Source organism: Phyllobates terribilis, unplaced genomic scaffold, assembly GCF_046119375.1.
Source record: "Phyllobates terribilis strain yellow unplaced genomic scaffold, ASM4611937v1 Scaffold_13__5_contigs__length_258822181, whole genome shotgun sequence".
Lineage (NCBI taxonomy): Eukaryota > Metazoa > Chordata > Amphibia > Anura > Dendrobatidae > Phyllobates > Phyllobates terribilis.
Genome location: NW_027362773.1, coordinates 168,631,759 through 168,651,784, shown reverse-complemented (window position 1 = coordinate 168,651,784; position 20,026 = coordinate 168,631,759). Strand labels below are relative to the sequence as shown.

General features: G+C 56.2%; 1 protein-coding gene across 5 annotated transcripts in view; it reads right to left on the bottom strand.

The window, feature by feature from the left end:
- Window positions 1-20,026, bottom strand: part of PLEKHA7 (pleckstrin homology domain containing A7) — a 374,164-nt gene that overhangs the window by 316,927 nt on the left and 37,211 nt on the right. Inside the window, exon 1 of one of the 5 annotated variants that reach the window (XM_073659049.1) lies at window positions 7,630-7,685. The exons of the other annotated variants lie outside the window; for them this stretch is intronic. Coding sequence (XP_073515150.1) covers window positions 7,630-7,670 — 41 coding nt within the window. The 5' untranslated portion in view covers window positions 7,671-7,685. Of the gene's footprint in view, window positions 1-7,629; window positions 7,686-20,026 lie in introns of those variants that run through there. 5 annotated transcript variants of the gene reach the window in all.

The window sequence follows — 20,026 nt, the reverse complement described above, 5'->3', positions numbered from 1 at the left end:
ACCACCTACCCATCCTCCCCAGAGTGCTGCACCTACCTACATCTCCTCCTCATTTTTGTCTACCGCTACACCCGTCCTCTCCATTTCACTAATGACTAACAAGAACATTCTCTATAATCCGACTTTACCCCAGAGAATGTGGTTTATTTCCAGTCTCCACAGTTAAGTGCGCTCTAACACATTTCTTTAGACTGACCTATCACCTCACTAACTCTTCCCTGTTCTCCCATCACCTGTTCCCTCTCCCTCCATGGCTCAGCAGCACTTTGTACCTGTACTTGTATAGATCCTGGGTGGGGGCCGCTTCATGCTGTGTTATCTGATTATAATGATGGCCGTACAATACAAGCACTTGTTTCTTTGTGCCCCCCATGTCCTCATAGATTATAGCTATTGTTGAATTATGCGTTACTCCATAATGTCTTCCGTTGTTTGTATGTCGCCTCTGAGTTGTAAAGTGTAGTGGAATATGTCAGCGCTAAACAAATATATGGGACGTATATAATAGTAATTTTAAAACAGATTGCACATAGAATATCCTACATGGGAGATGTACTAACATGGGTATCAGACTGTGTTCACACACAGGGGCGTCCATAGCTGCGTCCATAGCTGCAGACTGCTATGGGACACGTCAGTGGGGAGAAGGGAAACCAGTGTCAAGCAGCGCCGCTCCCCACTCTGCGCCCATTGTCACAATCTTAACAGTATCTGAATTCACAGGACGCACAAACCATGGAATTCAATGGCGGAGGAGCGCACCGCCCGCACCACAAACCATGCAATCCAATGGTGGAGGAGAGCACCGCCCGCACCACAAACCATGGAATCCAATGGTGGAGGAGCGCACCGCCCGCGAGACTCAGAACAGAGGTCACGACGACATTACTAGATCATGACTGCAGGGTAGAGCCAAACACAGCAAAAACCTGAGCACCGCATTGGGGGAACAGGGGAATGTACTGCGGGGCCATCACGCTGTGTGTGTGTGGGGAGGGAACGGACTGCGGGGCCATCACGCTGTGTGTGTGTGGGGAGGGAACGGACTGCGGGGCCATCACGCTGTGTGTGTGAGGGGAGGGAACGGACTGCGGGGCCATCACGCTGTGTGTGTGTGTGGGGAGGGAACGGACTGCGGGGCCATCACGCTGTGTGTGTGTGGGGAGGGAACGGACTGCGGGGCCATCACGCTGTGTGTGTGTGTGTGGGGAGGGAACGGACTGCGGGGCCATCACGCTGTGTGTGTGTGTGGGGAGGGAACATAGTGCGGGGCCATCACGCTGTGTGTGTGTGTGTGTGTGTGGGGAGGGAACGGACTGCGGGGCCATCACGCTGTGTGTGTGGGGAGGGAACGGACTGCGGGGCCATCACGCTGTGTGTGTGTGTGTGTGTGTGTGGGGAGGGAACGGACTGCGGGGACCATCACGCTGTGTGTGTGTGGGGAGGGAACGGACTGCGGGGCCATCACGCTGTGTGTGTGTGTGGGGAGGGAACGGACTGCGGGGCCATCACGCTGTGTGTGTGTGTGGGGAGGGAACATAGTGCGGGGCCATCACGCTGTGTGTGTGTGGGGAGGGAACGGACTGCGGGGCCATCACGCTGTGTGTGTGGGGAGGGAACGGACTGCGGGGCCATCACGCTGTGTGTGTGTGTGTGTGTGTGGGGAGGGAACGGACTGCGGGGACCATCACGCTGTGTGTGTGTGGGGAGGGAACGGACTGCGGGGCCATCACGCTGTGTGTGTGTGGGGAGGGAACGGACTGCGGGGCCATCACGCTGTGTGTGTGTGAGGAGGGAACGGACTGTGGGGCCATCACGCTGTGTGTGTGTGGGGAGGGAACGGACTGTGGGGCCATCACGCTGTGTGTGTGTGGGGAGGGAACATAGTGCGGGGCCATCACGCTGTGTGTGTGTGGGGAGGGAACGGACTGCGGGGCCATCACGCTGTGTGTGTGGGGAGGGAACGGACTGCGGGGCCATCACGCTGTGTGTGTGTGTGTGTGTGTGTGTGTGGGGAGGGAACGGACTGCGGGGACCATCACGCTGTGTGTGTGTGGGGAGGGAACGGACTGCGGGGACCATCACGCTGTGTGTGTGTGTGGAGGGAACGGACTGCGGGGCCATCACGCTGTGTGTGTGTGTGGGGAGGGAACGGACTGCGGGGCCATCACGCTGTGTGTGTGTGTGGGGAGGGAACGGACTGCGGGGCCATCACGCTGTGTGTGTGTGGGGAGGGAACGGACTGCGGGGCCATCACGCTGTGTGTGTGTGGGGAGGGAACGGACTGCGGGGCCATCACGCTGTGTGTGTGTGTGTGTGTGTGGGGAGGGAACGGACTGCGGGGACCATCACGCTGTGTGTGTGTGGGGAGGGAACGGACTGCGGGGCCATCACGCTGTGTGTGTGTGTGGGGAGGGAACGGACTGCGGGGCCATCACGCTGTGTGTGTGTGGGGAGGGAACGGACTGCGGGGCCATCACGCTGTGTGTGTGTGGGGAGGGAACGGACTGCGGGGCCATCACGCTGTGTGTGTGTGGGGAGGGAACGGACTGCGGGGCCATCACGCTGTGTGTGTGTGGGGAGGGAACGGACTGCGGGGCCATCACGCTGTGTGTGTGTGTGTGGGGAGGGAACGGACTGCGGGGCCATCACGCTGTGTGTGTGTGTGTGGGGAGGGAACGTACTGCGGGGCCATCACGCTGTGTGTGTATGTGGGGAGGGAACGTACTGCGGGGCCATCACGCTGTGGCTGTGTGTGTGTGGGGAGGGAACGTACTGCGGGGCCATCACGCTGTGGCTGTGTGTGTGGGGAGGGAACGTACTGCGGGGCCATCACGCTGTGGCTGTGTGTGGGGAGGGAACGTACTGCGGGGCCATCACGCTGTGTGTGTGGGGAGGGAACGTACTGCGGGGCCATCACGCTGTGTGTGTGGGGAGGGAACGTACTGCGGGGCCATCACGCTGTGTGTGTGGGGAGGGAACGTACTGCGGGGCCATCACGCTGTGTGTGTGGGGAGGGAACGTACTGCGGGGCCATCACGCTGTGTGTGTGGGGAGGGAACGTACTGCGGGGCCATCACGCTGTGTGTGTGGGGAGGGAACGTACTGCGGGGCCATCACGCTGTGGCTGTGTGTGTGGGGAGGGAACGTACTGCGGGGCCATCACGCTGTGGCTGTGTGTGTGGGGAGGGAACGTACTGCGGGGCCATCACGCTGTGGCTGTGTGTGTGGGGAGGGAACGTACTGCGGGGCCATCACGCTGTGTGTGTGGGGAGGGAACGTACTGCGGGGCCATCACGCTGTGTGTGTGGGGAGGGAACGTACTGCGGGGCCATCACGCTGTGTGTGTGGGGAGGGAACGTACTGCGGGGCCATCACGCTGTGTGTGTGGGGAGGGAACGTACTGCGGGGCCATTATGCGGTGTGTGTGGGGAGGGAACGTACTGCGGGGCCATTATGCGGTGTGTGGGGGATCGTACTGTGGGGACATCATACTGTGTGTGGGGAATGTACTGTGGGGACATCATACTGTGTGTGGAGGGAATGTACTGTGAGGACATCATACTGTGTGTGAGGGAATGTACTGTGAGGACATCATACTGTGTGTGGAGGGAATGTACTGTGAGGACATCATACTGTGTGTGGAGGAATGTACTGTGAGGACATCATACTGTGTGTGGAGGAATGTACTGTGAGGACATCATACTGTGTGTGGGGGAATGTACTGTGAGGACATCATACTGTGTGTGGGGGAATGTACTGTGAGGACATCATACTGTGTGTGGAGGAATGTACTGTGGGGACATCATACTGTGTGTGGGGAATGTACTGTGAGGACATCATACTGTGTGTGGGGGGAATGTACTGTGAGGACATCATACTGTGTGTGGGGAATGTACTGTGAGGACATCATACTGTGTGTGAGGGAATGTACTGTGGGGACATCATACTGTGTGTGAGGGAATGTACTGTGAGGACATCATACTGTGTGTGGAGGAATGTACTGTGAGGACATCATACTGTGTGTGGAGGAATGTACTGTGAGGACATCATACTGTGTGTGGAGGAATGTACTGTGGAGACATCATACTGTGTGTGGAGGGAATGTACTGTGGGGACATCATACTGTGTGTGGGGGAATGTACTGTGAGGACATCATACTGTGTGTGGGGGAATGTACTGTGAGGACATCATACTGTGTGTGGAGGGAATGTACTGTGAGGACATCATACTGTGTGTGGGGAATGTACTGTGAGGACATCATACTGTGTGTGGAGGGAATGTACTGTGGGGACATCATACTGTGTGTGGAGGAATGTACTGTGAGGACATCATACTGTGTGTGGAGGGAATGTACTGTGGGGACATCATACTGTGTGTGGGGGAATGTACTGTGAGGACATCATACTGTGTGTGGGGGAATGTACTGTGAGGACATCATACTGTGTGTGTGGGGGAATGTACTGTGAGGACATCATACTGTGTGTGGGGAATGTACTGTGAGGACATCATACTGTGTGTGGAGGGAATGTACTGTGGAGACATCATACTGTGTGTGGAGGAATGTACTGTGAGGACATCATACTGTGTGTGGGAGGAATGTACTGTGGAGACATCATACTGTGTGTGGAGGAATGTACTGTGGAGACATCATACTGTGTGTGGGGGAATGTACTGTGAGGACATCATACTGTGTGTGGGGGAATGTACTGTGAGGACATCATACTGTGTGTGGAGGGAATGTACTGTGAGGACATCATACTGTGTGTGGGGAATGTACTGTGAGGACATCATACTGTGTGTGGAGGAATGTACTGTGGGGACATCATACTGTGTGTGGGGAATGTACTGTGAGGACATCATACTGTGTGTGGGGGGAATGTACTGTGAGGACATCATACTGTGTGTGGGGGAATGTACTGTGGGGACATCATACTGTGTGTGGGGGAATGTACTGTGAGGACATCATACTGTGTGTGGAGGAATGTACTGTGGAGACATCATACTGTGTGTGGAGGAATGTACTGTGGGGACATCATACTGTGTGTGGAGGAATGTACTGTGGAGACATCATACTGTGTGTGTGGGGAATGTACTGTGAGGACATCATACTGTGTGTGTGGAGGAATGTACTGTGGGGACATCATACTGTGTGTGGAGGAATGTACTGTGAGGACATCATACTGTGTGTGGAGGGAATGTACTGTGGAGACATCATACTGTGTGTGGGGGAATGTACTGTGAGGACATCATACTGTGTGTGGAGGGAATGTACTGTGAGGACATCATACTGTGTGTGGAGGGAATGTACTGTGGAGACATCATACTGTGTGTGGGGGAATGTACTGTGGAGACATCATACTGTGTGTGGGGGAATGTACTGTGAGGACATCATACTGTGTGTGGAGGGAATGTACTGTGGAGACATCATACTGTGTGTGGGGGAATGTACTGTGGGGACATCATACTGTGTGTGGAGGAATGTACTGTGAGGACATCATACTGTGTGTGGAGGAATGTACTGTGAGGACATCATACTGTGTGTGGGGGGAATGTACTGTGAGGACATCATACTGTGTGTGGAGGGAATGTACTGTGGGGACATCATACTGTGTGTGGAGGAATGTACTGTGAGGACATCATACTGTGTGTGGAGGGAATGTACTGTGGGGACATCATACTGTGTGTGGGGGAATGTACTGTGAGGACATCATACTGTGTGTGGGGGAATGTACTGTGAGGACATCATACTGTGTGTGTGGGGGAATGTACTGTGAGGACATCATACTGTGTGTGGGGAATGTACTGTGAGGACATCATACTGTGTGTGGAGGGAATGTACTGTGGAGACATCATACTGTGTGTGGGGGAATGTACTGTGGAGACATCATACTGTGTGTGGGGGAATGTACTGTGAGGACATCATACTGTGTGTGGAGGGAATGTACTGTGGAGACATCATACTGTGTGTGGGGGAATGTACTGTGGGGACATCATACTGTGTGTGGAGGAATGTACTGTGAGGACATCATACTGTGTGTGGAGGAATGTACTGTGAGGACATCATACTGTGTGTGGGGGGAATGTACTGTGAGGACATCATACTGTGTGTGGGGGAATGTACTGTGGGGACATCATACTGTGTGTGGGGGAATGTACTGTGGAGACATCATACTGTGTGTGGGGGGAATGTACTGTGAGGACATCATACTGTGTGTGGAGGGAATGTACTGTGAGGACATCATACTGTGTGTGGAGGGAATGTACTGTGAGGACATCATACTGTGTGTGGAGGGAATGTACTGTGGAGACATCATACTGTGTGTGGGGGAATGTACTGTGGGGACATCATACTGTGTGTGGGGGAATGTACTGTGGGGACATCATACTGTGTGTGGGGGAATGTACTGTGGAGACATCATACTGTGTGTGGGGGAATGTACTGTGGAGACATCATACTGTGTGTGGAGGGAATGTACTGTGGAGACATCATACTGTGTGTGTGGAGGGAATGTACTGTGAGGACATCATACTGTGTGTGGGGGGAATGTACTGTGGAGACATCATACTGTGTGTGGAGGGAATGTACTGTGGAGACATCATACTGTGTGTGTGGAGGGAATGTACTGTGAGGACATCATACTGTGTGTGTGGAGGGAATGTACTGTGAGGACATCATACTGTGTGTGGGGGGAATGTACTGTGGGGACATCATACTGTGTGTGGAGGAATGTACTGTGGAGACATCATACTGTGTGTGGGGGAATGTACTGTGGGGACATCATACTGTGTGTGGGGGAATGTACTGTGAGGACATCATACTGTGTGTGGGGGGAATGTACTGTGGGGACATCATACTGTGTGTGGAGGGAATGTACTGTGAGGACATCATACTGTGTGTGGAGGGAATGTACTGTGAGGACATCATACTGTGTGTGGAGGGAATGTACTGTGAGGACATCATACTGTGTGTGGGGGGAATGTACTGTGGGGACATCATACTGTGTGTGGGGGGAATGTACTGTGGGGACATCATACTGTGTGTGTGGAGGGAATGTACTGTGGAGACATCATACTGTGTGTGGGGGAATGTACTGTGGGGACATCATACTGTGTGTGGGGGAATGTACTGTGGAGACATCATACTGTGTGTGGAGGAATGTACTGTGGAGACATCATACTGTGTGTGGGGGAATGTACTGTGGAGACATCATACTGTGTGTGGAGGAATGTACTGTGGGGACATCATAGCGTTTGGGGCATCATACTACTTGTGGAGAACCTTCGGGACATGCTTGTCGGGGGCACTTTAGAGGAATCACGCTGTGGCAGCATCACACGATGTATAAGTGATATTTTTGGGGATTTCACATTTTATGGGGGTCAAGAAAGGGGTATGGTAGTGGATGAGAACATTTAAGGTTTTAGTGGGGCATAATTACTGTGTACATGCCACAATATATGTTCCTCTCCCTGTTTTTAAAGTTTGGGCCCCCATGATTTGTGTGCATGCCCCTGTCCATACTGATAATGTGACAACACACATTACCCGTCGCTGGGCGCACGTAACGTGGCGGCCGCGCTGCTCGGACAGACGATCTGAGAGGGGTGTCGGGGTACTAACGTCACCTGATGTGTGCAGGGGTGCTCGGAGACTCAGTGCGCTCCATCCTCACGGCTCCGCTGTCACCAGTAGTGGCACTCTCTCTGCACAGAGGCTGCACTGAAGGCTGCTCACACTGCGGGGCCAAAAATATCCTCAACGTCTGCAGATAAGAGATAAGCCTCGGCTGAGCCATTATAACCTGATAATCACCACATTATTACTGAGGATCTGGAACAACTCAGCCTATGACAGGCAGAGAGGTCGTCTACACCAACACATTGTGACAAACCCTCAACTGTGAGAGCAGGGCAGGAGCCTCAGCGTCTATCGGTCTGCAAATAACCTACCGCCACCTACTGACCGCGACCAGAGATCCCGCAGCACAAGGGCCTCATTTGTCACCGCTCTATGTGGGGGGGGGGGGGGCGGCGCACACCAGATATGGGGGGGCAGAGCACACCACCGGACATTGGGGGGGGGCAGCGCACACCACCAGATATGGGGGGGCAGAGCACACCACCGGACATTGGGGGGGGCAGCGCACACCACCAGATATGGGGGGGCAGAGCACACCACCGGATATGGGGGGGGGCAGAGCACACCACCGGATATGGGGGGGGGCAGAGCACACCACCGGATATGGGGGGGGGCAGAGCACACCACCGGATATGGGGGGGGGCAGAGCACACCACCGGATATGGGGGGGGGGCAGAGCACACCACCGGATATGGGGGGGGGGCAGAGCACACCACCGGATATGGGGGGGGGGCAGAGCACACCACCGGATATGGGGGGGCAGAGCACACCACCGGATATGGGGGGCAGTGCATGCATCAGAGCTGTCGCTGACGATAACCTCACACCTCGTTATCAGGGCGCCATTCGCTGACGCTAATTTATGGCTCAATAACCAGACGGCCTCCACTATTGATATCCTGAAAGCGAGAAGATGAGATGACTGAGGCTGGGAGGAAACCGATCGATGGAGGCCGACTGCTGCTGCCATCAGGACTGACGCCGTCTCCTGGGCGTCTGATAAATGAACATTCAGAGATAACGGTGGTCGGACAAATCATCAAAGTCACAAGATTCACAGCCGGTGAGCCGAAGTACCAGAAACACCAGCAAATACGATGTGGCAGCGGCCACATGGGGCAGGGCAGGGCAGGGCAGCATACGCAGGGCAGGGCAGCATACGCAGGGCAGGGCAGCATACGCAGGGCAGCATACGCAGGGCAGGGCAGCATACGCAGGGCAGGGCAGCATACGCAGGGCAGGGCAGCATACACAGGGCAGGGCAGCATACACAGGGCAGGGCAGCATACACAGGGCAGGGCAGCATACACAGGGCAGGGCAGCATACACAGGGCAGGGCAGCATACACAGGGCAGGGCAGCATACACAGGGCAGGGCAGCATACACAGGGCAGGGCAGCATACACAGGGCAGCATACACAGGGCAGCATACACAGGGCAGCATACACAGGGCAGCATACACAGGGCAGCATACACAGGGCAGACCAAAAGTTTGGACACACCTTCTCATTTAAGGATTTTTCTGTATTTTCTTGACTATGAAAATTGTACATTCACACTGAAGGCATCAACACTATGAATTACCACATGTGGAATTATATACTTAACAAAAAAGTGTGAAACAACTGAAAATATGTCTTATATTCTAGGTTCTTCACAGTAGCCACCTTTTGCTTTGATGACTGCTTTGCACACTCTTGGCATTCTCTTGATGAGCTTCAAGAGGTAGTCACCGGAAATGGTCTTCACTTCACAGGTGTGCCCTGTCAGGTTTAATAAGTGGGATTTCTTGCCTTATAAATGGGGTTGGGACCATCAGTTGTGTTGTGCAGAAGTCAGGTGGATACACAGCTGATAGTCCTACTGAATAGACTGTTAGAATTTGTATTATGGCAAGAAAAAAGCAGCTAAGTAAAGAAAAACGAGTGGCCATCATTACTTTAAGAAATGAAGGTCAGTCAGTGCGAAAAATTGGGAAAACTTTGAAAGTGTCCCCAAGTGCAGTTGCAAAAACCATCAAGCGCTACAAAGAAACTGGCTCACATGAGGACCGCCCCAGGAAAGGAAGACCAAGAGTCACCTCTGCTTCTGAGGATAAGTTTATCCGAGTCACCAGCCTCAGAAATCGCAGGTTAACAGCAGCTGAGATTAGAGACCGGGTCAATGCCACACAGAGTTCTAGCAGCAGACACATCTCTACAACAACTGTTAAGAGGAGACTTTGTGCAGCAGGCCTTCATGGTAAAATAGCTGCTAGGAAACCACTGCTAAGGACAGGCAACAAGCAGAAGAGACTTGTTTGGGCTAAAGAACACAAGGAATGGACATTAGACCGGTGGAAATCTGTGCTTTGGTCTGATGAGTCCAAATTTGAGATCTTTGGTTCCAACCACCGTGTCTTTGTGCGACGCAGAAAAGGTGAATGGATGGACTCTACATGCCTGGTTCCCACCGTGAAGCATGGAGGAGGAGGTGTGATGGTGTGGGGGGGCTTTGCTGGTGACACTGTTGGGGATTTATTCAAAATTGAAGGTATACTGAACCAGCATGGCTACCACAGCATCTTGCAGCGGCATGCTATTCCATCCGGTTTGCGTTTAGTTGGACCATCATTTATTTTTCAACAGGACAATGACCCCAAACACCTCCAGGCTGTGTAAGGGCTATTTGACCAAGAAGGAGAGTGATGGGGGGCTACGCCAGATGACCTGGCCTCCACAGTCACCAGACCTGAACCCAATCGAGATGGTTTGGGGTGAGCTGGACCGCAGAGTGAAGGCAAAAGGGCCAACAAGTGCTAAGCATCTCTGGGAACTCCTTCAAGATTGTAGGAAGACCATTTCCGGTGACTACCTCTTGAAGCTCATCAAGAGAATGCCAAGAGTGTGCAAAGCAGTCATCAAAGCAAAAGGTGGCTACTGTGAAGACCCTAGAATATAAGACATATTTTCAGTTGTTTCACACTTTTTTGTTAAGTATATAATTCCACATGTGGTAATTCATAGTTTTGATGCCTTCAGTGTGAATGTACAATCTTCATAGTCATGAAAATACAGAAAAACCTTGAAATGAGAAGGTGTGTCCAAACTTTTGGTCTGTACTGTATACAGGGCAGGATGGTGCTACGTGGAGCATTTCAGGAAGAACCCGAGTCAATGACACGGCAAGACCCCAAAAAGCCCGATGAACCACGGAACGGGAGGGACGTTGCCCCGCTATCCTCGCCCGCCCGCCCCCCCACACACACACTTGCCCCCGCTCTCCTCGCACGCCCACCCCCCCAACACACACTTGCCCTTGCCATCCTCGCACGCCCGCCCCCCCCCACACTTGCCCTTGCCATCCTCGCACGCCCGACCCCCCACACACTTGCCCCCGCCATCCTCACAAGCCCCCCCACATACTTGGCCCCGCCATCCTCGCACGCCCACCCCCCCACACACACACACTTGCCACCGCCATCCTCGCACGCCCCCCCACACACTTGCCCCCGCCATCCTCGCACACCTGCCCCCCCACACACACTTGCCCCCGCCATCCTCGCACACCCGCCACCCACACACACCCGCCACCCACACACACTTGCCCCCGCCATCCTCGCACGCCCGCTCCCCCCACACACTTGCCCCCGCTATCCTCATACGCCCGCCCCCCCACACACACTTTCCCTCGCTATCCTCACACGCCCGCCCCCCACACATACACTTGCCAACGCTATCCTCATACGCCCGCCCCCCCCACACACTTTCCCTCGCTATCCTCATACGCCCGCCCCCCCCACCCACCCGCCCCCCACACACACTTGCCCCCGCCACCCTCACAACTCCTCCATCCGCCCGCTTCCTCTTACATCCTCGAGATCATGGTGCTGCAGGTACAGATCCGCACAGCGCCGTGTTCATGGCATCCGATATAAACATCCCGCTGATCGCGGCCACATAGGACGCTGATGTAAAGTCAATGGCAGAAAAGGACAGAAGATCTGAGGACCGTGACGATCAGTAGGTGACTACAACGCAGCGAGAATCAGGAAACACAACGTTTATTCTCAGGCGGCGGCAGATAATCCCTTCATTACATTCAGCGGATCACCGCCAGATTACCGTCACATTCCACAGCACCAAAGAGCAGAAGAAAAGGGGCCAGGAGACCACGAGAAGTGGAGAGGCGGGGGGGAAAAAGGGCCAGGAGAGGCGGGGGGGGGGGGGGGGGGGAGGGCCAGGAGAGGCGGGGGGGGGGGAAAGGGCCAGGAGAGGCGGGGGGGGGGGAAAGGGCCAGGAGAGGCGGGGGGGGGGGAAAGGGCCAGGAGAGGCGGGGGGGGGGGGAAAGGGCCAGGAGAGGCGGGGGGGGGGGAAAGGGCCAGGAGAGGCGGGGGGGGGGGAAAGGGCCAGGAGAGGCGGGGGGGGGGGAAAGGGCCAGGAGAGGCGGGGGGGGGGGGGGGGGGGGGGGAGGGCCAGGAGAGGCGGGGGGGGGGGAAAGGGCCAGGAGAGGCGGGGGGGAAACAGGGCCAGGAGACCACGAGAAGCGGAGAGGGGGGGGGCAGGAGACCACGACAAGTGGAGAGGCGGGGGAAGGGGAGAGAAAAGGGCCAGGAGAGGCGGGGGAAGGGGAGAGAAAAGGGCCAGGAGAGGCGGGGGAAGGGGAGAGAAAAGGGCCAGGAGAGGCGGGGGAAGGGGAGAGAAAAGGGCCAGGAGAGGCGGGGGAAGGGGAGAGAAAAGGGCCAGGAGAGGCGGGGGAAGGGGAGAGAAAAGGGCCAGGAGAGGCGGGGGAAGGGGAGAGAAAAGGGCCAGGAGAGGCGGGGGAAGGGGAGAGAAAAGGGCCAGGAGAGGCGGGGGAAGGGGAGAGAAAAGGGCCAGGAGAGGCGGGGGAAGGGGAGAGAAAAGGGCCAGGAGAGGCGGGGGAAGGGGAGAGAAAAGGGCCAGGAGAGGCGGGGGAAGGGGAGAGAAAAGGGCCAGGAGAGGCGGGGGAAGGGGAGAGAAAAGGGCCAGGAGAGGCGGGGGAAGGGGAGAGAAAAGGGCCAGGAGAGGCGGGGGAAGGGGAGAGAAAAGGGCCAGGAGAGGCGGGGGAAGGGGAGAGAAAAGGGCCAGGAGAGGCGGGGGAAGGGGAGAGAAAAGGGCCAGGAGAGGCGGGGGAAGGGGAGAGAAAAGGGCCAGGAGAGGCGGGGGAAGGGGAGAGAAAAGGGCCAGGAGAGGCGGGGGAAGGGGAGAGAAAAGGGCCAGGAGAGGCGGGGGAAGGGGAGAGAAAAGGGCCAGGAGAGGCGGGGGAAGGGGAGAGAAAAGGGCCAGGAGAGGCGGGGGAAGGGGAGAGAAAAGGGCCAGGAGAGGCGGGGGAAGGGGAGAGAAAAGGGCCAGGAGAGGCGGGGGAAGGGGAGAGAAAAGGGCCAGGAGAGGCGGGGGAAGGGGAGAGAAAAGGGCCAGGAGAGGCGGGGGAAGGGGAGAGAAAAGGGCCAGGAGAGGCGGGGGAAGGGGAGAGAAAAGGGCCAGGAGAGGCGGGGGAAGGGGAGAGAAAAGGGCCAGGAGAGGCGGGGGAAGGGGAGAGAAAAGGGCCAGGAGAGGCGGGGGAAGGGGAGAGAAAAGGGCCAGGAGAGGCGGGGGAAGGGGAGAGAAAAGGGCCAGGAGAGGCGGGGGAAGGGGAGAGAAAAGGGCCAGGAGAGGCGGGGGAAGGGGAGAGAAAAGGGCCAGGAGAGGCGAGGGAAGGGGAGAGAAAAGGGCCAGGAGAGGCGGGGGAAGGGGAGAGAAAAGGGCCAGGAGAGGCGGGGGAAGGGCCAGGAGACCATGAGAAGTCTAGAGGCGGGGAAAGGGGGGGGGGGGGCAGGAGAGGCGGGGAAAGGGCCAGGAGAGGCCGTGGGGGAAGGGCCAGGAGAGGCCGTGGGGGAAGGGCCAGGAGAGGCCGTGGGGGAAGGGCCAGGAGAGGCCGTGGGGGAAGGGTGGGCCAGGAGAGCCAAGGGAAGGGGGGGGCAGGGGAAGGAAGGCAGGACTTGGGGCGGTGGACACTTGTGGCCATGCAGAGAGGCCATGTCCTACGTCCCCCGCACTATATAGTGTGTTTTTGCTCTCGGTTACAGCCACTTGCAGAGGGCGACTATAGGGCAGCCGCTAGCATCTGAGGACGGCATTAGGGATGGTGAGTGCAGGGAATGTTCAGACGTACAGAAGAAACAAGACATTTGTTTTAAGTAATTGTGAAGTGCGCTGGTGGAGGAGAACATCTGCTGTCGCCCCGGGGCGACAATCAGCATGGATGCAGCCCCCCCTATATCCGCTAAACATTAAGATTAAATCCTCATTAGAGCTAATGGCATCAGATGAGCGGGTGGAGGGAGGAGGTCTGGGCACAGAGCAGCAGCACGGTCGTGACGCGGTCTGTGTGGGAATGACACCACAATGCAATCTGACGCCCGCTTCTCCTGGCAGAAGCATAAAGCAGAGATGGGGCAGTGAGTAAGAGCTCAGGGAAATGTGACCAAGGCACAAAATCAGGGGGTGCAGAAACTAAGACAGAGAGAGTGGGAGGTGCAACGAGTAAGGCTGCAAGGTCAGGGGGTTCAGCGAGTAAGGCTGCAAGGTCAGGGGGTTCAGCGAGTAAGGCTGCAAGGTCAGGGGGCTCAGCGAGTAAGGCTGCAAGGTCAGGGGGCTCAGCGAGTAAGGCTGCAAGGTCAGGGGGCTCAGCGAGTAAGGCTGCAAGGTCAGGGGGCTCAGCGAGTAAGGCTGCAAGGTCAGGGGGCTCAGCGAGTAAGGCTGCAAGGTCAGGGGGCTCAGCGAGTAAGGCTGCAAGGTCAGGGGGCTCAGCGAGTAAGGCTGCAAGGTCAGGGGGCTCAGCGAGTAAGGCAGTGAGAGTGGGGGTGAGCAGATTCTAAGAGTGAGACTGGGGGAGCAGGGACTAAAGCAGGTAGATTTGGGGGGTGCAGTGAGAAAGGCAGGTAGATTTGGGGGGTGCAGTGAGAATAGCAGGGAGATCTATACTGCGGAGAAGCAGCAGCTGCGGTGGGGGGCGGTGGGTGCGGTTTGTTCACAGCTGCCTTCGCAGTCTCGGTCTCTCGCCCCTGGCAGTACGGTGAAGCCGTTGCCAGTGTTGGATCGGGCACAACTTTCTTATTTCGATGCTGCGTTAATTTTCCCCAAAAATATGACGGAATCTGTGACGGAAACTATGGACACTGAGCCCCCAGAGTCCGCCATCCCCCCATAACACAGCGAGCTGGAGTCCAGACTATGAGCGCCGTGCCGCAGTACTGGGCCCCTGCACCACACGATCAGCGTCACACGACGCCGCTCATCCTCCACGTTCATCCTCTCTAGATGTAGAAATAAAATAGAGAAGGAAAACACGAGGCGACGATTCTGACAAACCGTGGTCCTCCTCCCACACAGAGCCGGCTCCTGCCAGCCTATTAAACGCCCACCACCGAACGGCTGCACCGCCAGCATCCGGAGTGACGGAGGAGCACAATGTACGGCATGGGGCTCTGCACCACAAAGGCGCAGGGGGCTTCACACTACACGCCATCTATGCCGCCATCCTCATGTATGAACGCTAAGGCAAGAAATGACGAAGACACCGGCACAGCCGTCACCAGCCTGCAGAGCATTACTGCTGACCGCAATATGCTGCAAGTCCCGGCATCCGGCCCCACAACTCGCCCTCCATCCAGCCGTCTGCAGCCGCCCCCCAACGTGGCCAGGGACCGTCTGCAGCCGCCCCCCAACGTGGCCAGGGACCGTCTGCAGCCGCCCCCCAACGTGGCCAGGGACCGTCTGCAGCCGCCCCCCAACGTGGCCAGGGACCGTCTGCAGCCGCCCCCCAACGTGGCCAGGGACCGTCTGCAGCCGCCCCCCAACGTGGCCAGGGACCGTCTGCAGCCGCCTCACAAAAACCCTGAAAAATACCTAGAAAGTCACAGAAACCTCAGCAAAAGCATTGAGAACGCTGCTGATATCCAGATCTATAGATTTATACTCTAGTCACACCCAAACCTGCAGCCACAAGACTCTACAATAGAAGGATTACTACAACTGTAACAGAACCAACTATTCATGAGTATAAGACACGTGGAACTACAGCTCTGGAGGTGACTGGAGGATAAGACACAATGTAACAGCAGAATAGTGACTGCAGCTCTGGAGGTGACTGGAGGATACGACACGATGTAACTGCAGAATAGCGACTGCGGCTCTGGAGGTGACTGGAGGAGAAGACACAATGTAACAGCAGAATAGTGACTGCAGCTCTGGAGGTGACTGGAGGATACGACACGATGTAACAGCAGAATAGTGAGTGCAGCTCTGGAGGTGACTGGAGGATAAGACACAATGTAACAGTAGAATAGTGACTGCAGCTCTGGAGGTGACTGGAGGATAAGACACGATGTAACAGCAGAATAGTGAGTGCAGCTCTGGAGGTGACTGGAGGATACGAACACGATGTAACTGCAGAATAGTGACTGCGGCTCTGGAGGTGACTGAAGGATAAGACACAATGTAACAGCAGAATAGTGACTGCAGCTCTGGAGGTGACTGGAGGATAAGAATGTAACAGCAGAATAGTGAGTGCAGCTCTGGAGGATAAGACAATGTAACAGTAGAATAGTGACTGCAGCTCTGGAGGTGACTGGAGGATAAGACACGATGTAACAGCAGAATAGTGAGTGCAGCTCTGGAGGTGACTGGAGGATACGACACGATGTAACTGCAGAATAGTGACTGCGGCTCTGGAGGTGACTGAAGGATAAGACACAATGTAACAGCAGAATAGTGACTGCAGCTCTGGAGGTGACTGGAGGATAAGAATGTAACAGCAGAATAGTGAGTGCAGCTCTGGAGGATAAGACAATGTAACAGCAGAATAGTGACTGCAGCTCTGGAGGTGATTGGAGGATAAGACACGATGTAACCGCAGAATAACGAGTGCAGCTCTGGAGGTGACTGGAGAATAAGACACAATGTAACAGCAGAATAGTGACTGCAGCTCTGGAGGTGACGGAGTTTAATGAAGAGTGTGATTGTTAGCAATGAGGAGCTGTGTAGAGGGTGGTGGTACCTGCGGGTGGATGGGGGTCCGCACCTTGCTGGTCCTCCGTTTCCCCTCTCCTGTCCTCAGAGCTGGATTTCGCCTTCAGTCGGTCACAGCTGCAGCACGGGCCCATGGTCAGTCCAGAATGTGGCAGCAATGGACGGGACATCAGGAATGGCCGCCCACCAGGGCGCAGCGCGAGTATAACACACAATAAGACTTTATACCAGAGGAGCCCCTCAGAGCGCGGCCCTCCGACACCAACAGCTCACCCTCCATACAACACCGCGACTATCTGCTCCTCAGAAAGCTGGGTGACAGCCGCACATCACTGCGCTCAGGCTGAAAATGTACTGCAGGCCGAAGAAAGGAGAGAAGCCCCCCAAACTCCGCAGAGATCAGCCAACGACCCCCCAGACCCCCGACCGAGATCAGCCACTCTCAGTGATGTCACCGCTGATCTCTGGTGATGGATAGGCGGCATTCTCAGTGATGTCACCGCTGATCTCTGGTGATGGATAGGCGGCATTCTCAGTGATGTCACCGCTGATCTCTGGTGATGGATAGGCGGCATTCTCAGTGATGTCACCGCTGATCTCTGGTGATGGATAGGAGGCATTCTCAGTGATGTCACCGCTGATCTCTGGTGATGGATAGGAGGCATTCTCAGTGATGTCACCGCTGATCTCTGGTGATGGATAGGAGGCATTCTCAGTGATGTCACCGCTGATCTCTGGTGATGGATAGGAGGCATTCTCAGTGATGTCACCGCTGATCTCTGGTGATGGATAGGAGGCATTCTCAGTGATATCACCGCTGATCTCTGGTGATGGATAGGAGGCATTCTCAGTGATGTCACCGCTGATCTCCAGTGATGGATAGGAGGCATTCTCAGTGATGTCACCGCTGATCTCTGGTGATGGATAGGCGGCATTCTCAGTGATGTCACCGCTGATCGCTGGTGATGGATAGGCGGCATTCTCAGTGATGTCACCGCTGATCTCTGGTGATGGATAGGAGGCATTCTCAGTGATGTCACCGCTGATCGCTGGTGATGGATAGGCGGCATTCTCAGTGATGTCACCGCTGATCTCTAGTGATGGATAGGCGGCATTCTCAGTGATGTCACCGCTGATCTCTGGTGATGGATAGGCGGCATTCTCAGTGATGTCACCGCTGATCGCTGGTGATGGATAGGCGGCATTCTAAGTGATGTCACCGCTGATCTCTGGTGATGGATAGGCGGCATTCTCAGTGATGTCACCGCTGATCTCTGGTGATGGATAGGCGGCATTCTCAGTGATGTCACCGCTGATCTCTGGTGATGGATAGGCGGCATTCTCAGTGATGTCACCGCTGATCTCTGGTGATGGATAGGCGGCATTCTCAGTGATGTCACCGCTGATCTCTGGTGATGGATAGGAGGCATTCTCAGTGATGTCACCGCTGATCTCTGGTGATGGATAGGAGGCATTCTCAGTGATGTCACCGCTGATCTCTAGTGATGGATAGGCGGCATTCTCAGTGATGTCACCGCTGATCTCTAGTGATGGATAGGCGGCATTCTCAGTGATGTCACCGCTGATCTCTGGTGATGGATAGGCGGCATTCTCAGTGATGTCACCGCTGATCTCTGGTGATGGATAGGAGGCATTCTCAGTGATGTCACCGCTGATCTCTGGTGATGGATAGGCGGCATTCTCAGTGATGTCACCGCTGATCTCTGGTGATGGATAGGAGGCATTCTCAGTGATGTCACCGCTGATCTCTGGTGATGGATAGGCGGCATTCTCAGTGATGTCACCACTGATCTCTGGTGATGGATAGGAGGCATTCTCAGTGATGTCACCGCTGATCTCTGGTGATGGATAGGAGGCATTCTCAGTGATGTCACCGCTGATCTCTGGTGATGGATAGGCGGCATTCTCAGTGATGTCACCACTGATCTCTGGTGATGGATAGGAGGCATTCTCAGTGATGTCACCGCTGATCTCTGGTGATGGATAGGCGGCATTCTCAGTGATGTCACCGCTGATCTCTGGTGAATGGACACAGTAGGAACAGGAAGTATTGGAGAAAACGTGAAGACGTAGATGTTAGTAGAGATGATAATGGAGATGATGAAGAGAGATGGTGCTTGGCGGGTTTATTGCGGTGGCGGCCGTTTATTGCGGTGGCGGCCGTTTACTGCGGTGGCGGCCGTTTACTGCGGTGGCGGCCGTTTACTGCGGTGGCGGCCGTTTACTGCGGTGGCGGCCGTTTACTGCGGTGGCGGCGAGAATCTCCATAGACTCCAGACATGAACCCCAGGCTGTTCAGAACAGTAAAGTGAGCAGCGGCCCCTGCCGGCCGCAGCGCTCACAACTGCTGGGGTCTGCAGATGGTGGGCGCTGGTGGTCTATGGAGACGCTGCTGCTGAGGACAGAATGAAGATGCGGAGGCTGCAGACAGTGCCACCATTGTGTGCCTGCCGTCATCACCCTGGTATGTGGGGCCGGGCGCTCCGGGGAATGCCAGCCTGGCCCGCACCAGCACAATGGCCTGGCGGCCTTAGTATGGAGGGTCCCGCATTCATCTTTCCCCACATTCAGATCATTGCTCACATCTACAACAAGAAACAAATCCAAGTTGAAACAAGAAGCAGCCGCTGAGGAGCTCAGAGGACGCCCCCACCTGGCAGCGCAGGCCGGGAGCGCGTCACCCAGAGCGGGTCCTGCACCACTCATCAGGGGGAGATTCAGGGGTCCGCGGCACCCTCACCCGGTCAGCAGATGGCTGCCAGTATTAACGTGCTAGAGCCCCGGCTGCTAATCCAGGAACACAGACATCATCACAGACCCCATAAATCTCCAGACGTCTGGTGCCCCAGAAGACGTCTCTGAAGGATGACTGCAAACCCATCACTAGCAATGAACAAACCACTGACTGCCACTGAGCAGGGGGGGGGGGGGGGGGGAGGGAGAAGAGGCCGCAGAGGGGGGGGGGGGGAGGCCGCAGAGGGGGTGGGGGGAAAGAGGCCGCAGAGGGGGGTGGGGGAAAGAGGCCGCAGGGGGGGTGGGGAAAGAGGCCGCAGAGGGGGGTGGGGGGAAAGAGGCCGCAGAGGGGGGGTGGGGGGAAAGAGGCCGCAGAGGGGGGTGGGGGGAAGAGGCCGCAGAGGGGGGGTGGGGGGAAAGAGGCCGCAGAGGGGGGGAGGGGGAAAAGAGGCCGCAGAGGGGGGGTGGGGGGAAAGAGGCCGCAGAGGGGGGTGGGGGGGGAAGAGGGAAGAGGCCGCAGGGGGGGGGTGGGGGGAAAGAGGCCGCAGAGGGGGGGGGTGGGGGAAAGAGGCCGCAGAGGGGGGTGGGGGGAAAGAGGCCGCAGGGGGGGGGTGGGGGAAAGA